The sequence below is a fragment of the Populus euphratica genome, unplaced genomic scaffold (assembly GCF_000495115.2).
Source record: "Populus euphratica unplaced genomic scaffold, PopEup_1.0 scaffold233.1, whole genome shotgun sequence".
NCBI classification, from domain to species: Eukaryota; Viridiplantae; Streptophyta; class Magnoliopsida; order Malpighiales; family Salicaceae; genus Populus; species Populus euphratica.
In genome coordinates, this window is record NW_011500116.1 from 153,787 (window position 1) to 159,469 (window position 5,683).

The window sequence follows — 5,683 nt, forward strand, 5'->3', positions numbered from 1 at the left end:
TTCTTTTAATTTTTAATATTTATTTTGCTCTTTCTTTTAATTTTTAATTTTTTGATATTTTAATTTTCTTTTAAAAAAACAAGCATTCAGAAAATATAAAATAAATGTGAACACTTTAAAAATATGCTTTTTTTTTAATTTGATTTGTTTAAAATAAAACATCATGTTTTTTTAAGATGACTGAAATGCATCAGAAACAAGTTTTTTATAAAAAAAAAAAATTAGTTGCTGTTTTTCAAAAATAAAGTTAAAAGTGGAGCTATGAAAAACAATCCAAACATTCCTTTAAACACTGAACACATCCAAGTCATACATACAAGTAGTCTAATATTCTATGTTAAGAGATGTTGCCAAGGATTGAATTGCTGCTTCCACAGCTTTTGCTTGCTGCGCGGTACCAAGTAGTAGATGTGCTTCATAACAATTACACCTCAGTCAACTCCTCTGAGAATATGGCTTTTTCCCTTTAGCCAACATCATTAGCATTAAGTTCAATAATTACTAATTTGAACACCTAAATGGTGGAAAACACCACATAGAAGAGCACAAAATCACCAGAAAGCCCCATTTCCACCACACCACAGTAGCAGCTCCTGGGACTGATTTCTCGAACAACACAGAATCAGACGTAACAACCCATAGCCTTGCGATCCTTCAAGTCACGCCCTGAAGATTTTCATTCCGAAAATTAAGGCTGAACTCCTTGCACCCCTAAACCAATACTCAAAAGCTAATTTCATTCCGCTGAAGAAAATGCTGGTAATACCAGACAGCTTCACCCAGAAAATGGGAGACACAAAACTTGCAAGTGATTTTTATTGGTGGAAGCTTTTGCTCCACCATGTCTTCATAATCGGTCTAGCCATCCAAGGATACTTTCCTGAGAGCCAAACTGCAGATCCTGCGGAACATATTAGAAACTGAAGATCATACCATTAGTGGAATTAAAATCAACAAAATGATGAAAAAGGGTAAGATTTGAAGCTTACAGCAAGCTGGAAATCTGGTGGAGTGTCCAGCTCAAGGTTCTCCAATTCAGCAATTCCACAAGGTTCGTTATTGTTTCCATTCACTTCGTTTGTATTGTGTGCCATGCCAGTGTATGAAACACGGTTTACCCCTGAATTATTTGGAACACGAGGAGCAGAAACAAAAATTTCATTGCATAACAGAGAATCATCCAAGGCACTGAAATCAGAGTTTTCAACAGCCTGAGATTCACCAGCAAACCATTCAGGGAATTCCACATCACCCTCAAGCTGAAAAACATGTGCTGGGACATCAGGTGCTTCTTCCTTAATCTCATTGTTCTACCCACACAAAAAAAAATAACTTCAGTAAAGATCGAATTCATAGACATGCCATCAAAAACAAAGTCCAAAGTTGTGAAACCGTTTCATTTTCAATATTCAATGAATGAGCTTTAGCTATCGTTTTGAAATTTTTAAATGGGAATATTCATTTTTAACAATTGAATGACCAAGTAGACATAATGAGTTATTTCTTGCATTAGATGTGCTTAAATCTTTCTCAGAGATGAACTATCCTACACACTCCACAATAGGTATATGCATTACATTATAGAAAGATGTATCAACAAACTAACCAATTTACCTGCACAGCCAACTGCGTTCTGTTGTCATTGGTAATGTCATCATACATGACAGATTTCGCTGGTCGTGGCGGGTTGGGAGGATTGGAATTGGGGGTCCTTGGACTAGTTTGATGTGACAAAATATCATTATCTTCAATAAGTTGATTGTCATCGTTCTTTTCAGTTTGTTTCTGCTGGTAGAAAATTTTGGAAACTAAATATTCACCTTCCTTTTCATCTTCATCAGTACCCAGATGGTACTGATGCATAACCCATTTAGACTTATCTGGTTTGGACCCCTTCTTTGAACTTTTATAAAGAACCATGATTTTCTTGCAGCCTTTCTGAACTCCGTTGTCCATCACAGGTTTTGTCTTGCCTGTCTTGTGCCACCGGACACTGTCCTCATTGGAACCGACTTCACAGTGGATCTTTCGGCGCTTTCGTTGACCAGTAGCATAAGCATTATTTGTTCTGTGAAAGAAATGGACACTATTTCCATCTTTCTTAGCACCTGAAACAAAATTTGGAAATGGTGATGAGAATAATATTTGTGCCCTCCAACAAAGATGTATCTAATTACTCTTGTTGACTGAGTTTTTCCAGTTATAAATACTTTAGAAAAATCTAGTCATCATGTATTAGGAGATCATGAATGCATGCAGTTTTTAGAAGTTCATGTATGTGTTTGTTCATTATATTTAATGAGTCTTTAAAGAGTCACCTAAAACTTCTATATGAGAAGTGTTTTAGTCTCTACTTAAGATCGGAAAATTTTAGACACATACAAATGCAATAAAAGACTTTCTCACTATATTCAACAGTTTCTCACCTTCTGCTGCTGTATATAACTATCATTTTCAACATGGAGGATTTGGATATCTAAAACATGGCCCACCATGGAGTAAAAAGCTCAACAACTCAACCAGAGCAGCAAAGATTAACTTGTAGGATTATTACTAAAATTTATAATGGTGAATCAAAAATTAGCCAGCAATAACTAGCAGTGACTATGCCATACACTCCATAATTGAAAAGGTGTTGGTATTCATGCTGGGAAAAGAATTTGTCTGAATCTTTCATGGTGCTTGATAGACTCATATTCCATGAAAAAAATTGTCTTATTCAATCAAGTGAATTCATTTTGCAGAAATGGCAGTTAAACGTACTAAACTGTAGTTATCAACCAGTCATCAAAATGTGGCATTCAGGAAAAACAAGAATAAATATCATGCTTGACAACCACTGACCAGGAAGCTTTGCTGGATGGGTATAACAAATTCCTTTATCACTATCTAGTGTTGGAATAAACTCATCAATGAACATGTGAGGTTTGGAATTTCCAACAGCACATTTTGCTTCTAAATGCTCTAAAAGCTGTGCATCAGACGGATCAAACTTTACACCAATAGGCAGGCCAGGCCATTCTTGAGTAACCTGCAGATCAGAAACACCATGTGAAATACCAACAGCAGTGAGATACACCACAGAAATGCACAATCAGCCATAGGTCCATGATAGATTAACAAGCTCCCAGGTAAAAAATGATAATGCAACTCATGTTAAAACCACAAAGTTGACTCAGGAAATGTCAGTTAAGTAAAAGGAACACGAAAGCTGCAGCTTACATCACTGTTATCTATATGACAATGGCACTTTGGGCACTCACGAATTGCCCCACAGTCTTTGATTTGATAAGCAGAAGATCGTGACACTTTCCTTGCAATTGATCTGCCATCAATAAGCCAAGCCCTGCGAGAATGACACAGGTCATAACCAAATTAGCAAAGCATAACTTCAAAAATATACCAGAAAGAGATGGCAACAGCGACATTTGTTGCCAAAGACAGAGGATTGTCAGAATAACAGTGAATGATACCCCCGCTCGTCTTAAAATAAGAACTAACAATACGACTAGAAACATTATCAACACAAGTAGACATACAAAACCAGTAATCTTAATTGCTGAAATCATGGAATACAACTAGACATACAAAAGAAGAAAGGGGAAAAAATGAAAGACGCATTTTGTTCAAGTCATATCTTAAAAACAAGTTCACTTAGCTTCAAGCTTCCAGGACAAGACTATAATTTATGATGAGGTTAGTAGGTTTTCAACAAATTTCAGCGATCCTTTTTAACATAATTTAACCCACAACTATAAACTAAATTAAAAGGGAGCACCAGAATTCTAGTCGAAAAGTCTCTCCTCAGTAAGATACTGTAGCTCCTCCAACGCTTTTGGGTATCAGACTCTTCACACAAGGGAATACAATAAGTAGCCAGTTCTAAAAAATTATCTCCTCTATTTTTTGGTTTCATCCGACCGTCAAGAAAAAATTAATCACCATTGATGGAAACTCATAGCATTATAATTAATCCATCAAATATAAACATAAAAGCAGTAAAGTCCTAAGCTTTATAACATCATGCAGGTCCTCCATTCTTCAATTTCTCTAACTGGGTAGCTCTCGAAAGCCAAACAGAGAAATCTTCACCCATCACAGGAGTACCAAATTCATAAAAAAACAAAAAATAAACACTAATACGCGTCTTTCTTTACCAAAATTAGGCAACATTTTTTCATTTATCCCAGGAGTACAAAAATAGAAAAATCCAAGCCAAACCCACATATTAAGATTCCAAAAAAAAAAAAATGAAGCAAAAAATGGGGAAAAAATTAGTCCATAAGTTCCAAAAATTAGATTTTTCTTCATGATTTCCAACCTTTCAATCAAAAGAAAAAAACCCACAATTATGTTTTCGTAAAAAAGTGTTGATTTCTTCATCGGAAACCAATTTATGTAGAAGCTTATTAAGCACCCCCTCATTAAATTTAAGCTTACCTTGCCATTTCTAGAGAGAGAATGAGAGATTTCTATGAGTATTTTAAGAGCTCAAAAATCTTTCCCCTTTCTCGACCAGGCTCAGTGAGCTAGAGAGAGAGTGTGTGTGACTATTTATATCTGGATTGTACGCGAGCGGGAAAACTGAGCTTCGCTCTCGCTATGAGAGGCTCGTTGTCCGAACCATAGCTTCGGGTTCAGAATCTTAAGACTAACGAGGTGTGGACTTGACATTGGTGGGTCCCAACGTTGACTGAACCTCAACCCGAACCTACGTTATGCCTTTCAAAAGTCGAGCGGTGGAGGACATTGGAAACCGTGTCGGGTGTCATTCTCGTTATTTTGTCCAAATTTGACTTGCTCCCCAAGCTAAAATAGAAACTGTTAAAACTGAATTACTGCTTCTTCTCTTTTAACCGCTGTGGATTCGGCCGCTGAAAAAGGTTGATTGATTTCGATTTTGCTTTTTTGGAGGAGTGCTTGCCTTTCGGAAGGAAGGGGAGGAATGTTTGGAGAGCACTGTTTATAACGCGCTGAGAGAGAGGGGCTTCGTCTTTGAGTAGATAGTGGATAGCTGTCTTGTCGTGTCATCGTTAAACTCCATGGAAGAAAGAATGAGATCGTACCGGCTGTCAGCGAGATAGCTTTCTTTCCTTTTAAAATTGTTTTTTTAATTATATCAGTAAACTTAGAAACCCGAGCCAACGACATCTTCAAAACAAAAATCAATGAAATGGTATCGTTTTATCTTGTTGAATTTTTGAAGAGTAATATTTGTTAAATATTGTGTTTTTAAAATGTAATAATTAAGATGATGTTTGGATGTATGTTATTAATTATTTTTAAAAATATTTTTTTATTTTAAAATATATTAAATATATATTTTGTTTTTAAATCAATTAAAAATCAAAAACATCATAATTTCTAAGTATTCTTTTATGTATTTATTTGGAAAATCCATATCAAACACATCATAATTTCTAAGTATTCTTTTATGTATTTATTTGGAAAATCCATTATTTTCTTTGTTGTTGTTGACCCGCTTCTACCCTAGTTATTTTTATAGTTTTACAAAGTAAGCATAATAACTTGTTATTAATTTATATTTAATTCGGTTAAAATAAAATAATTATGTAGGTTGAATTTAAAGTTTATTAAATCAAAGATAAATTAATTAAAAATATATTTAATTATAGTTTATTTAATATAGTTAAATATAAAAATAAGTTGAAGTAATTATTTC

At 34.8% G+C, this 5,683-nt stretch overlaps 1 protein-coding gene across 2 annotated transcripts; it reads right to left on the bottom strand.

Annotated features, from left to right (window-relative positions):
- Positions 1-209: 209 nt before the first annotated feature.
- On the bottom strand, positions 210-4,546 carry NAC085 (NAC domain containing protein 85). 2 transcript variants are annotated; one of them, XM_011004820.1, is made up of 6 exons: positions 4,441-4,546; positions 3,223-3,346; positions 2,845-3,031; positions 1,615-2,108; positions 990-1,310; positions 210-901 (listed from the first exon to the last, which is right to left on the bottom strand). In XM_011004820.1, the coding sequence occupies exons 1-6, from the start codon at positions 4,446-4,448 to the stop codon at positions 848-850; spliced, it is 1,188 nt and encodes a 395-aa protein (XP_011003122.1). In that variant the 5' UTR covers positions 4,449-4,546; the 3' UTR covers positions 210-847. The 2 variants fall into 2 exon arrangements, with proteins under 2 accessions (XP_011003122.1, XP_011003121.1); XM_011004819.1 differs by having other exon boundaries at positions 210-920.
- Between the last annotated feature and the right edge of the window lie 1,137 nt (positions 4,547-5,683).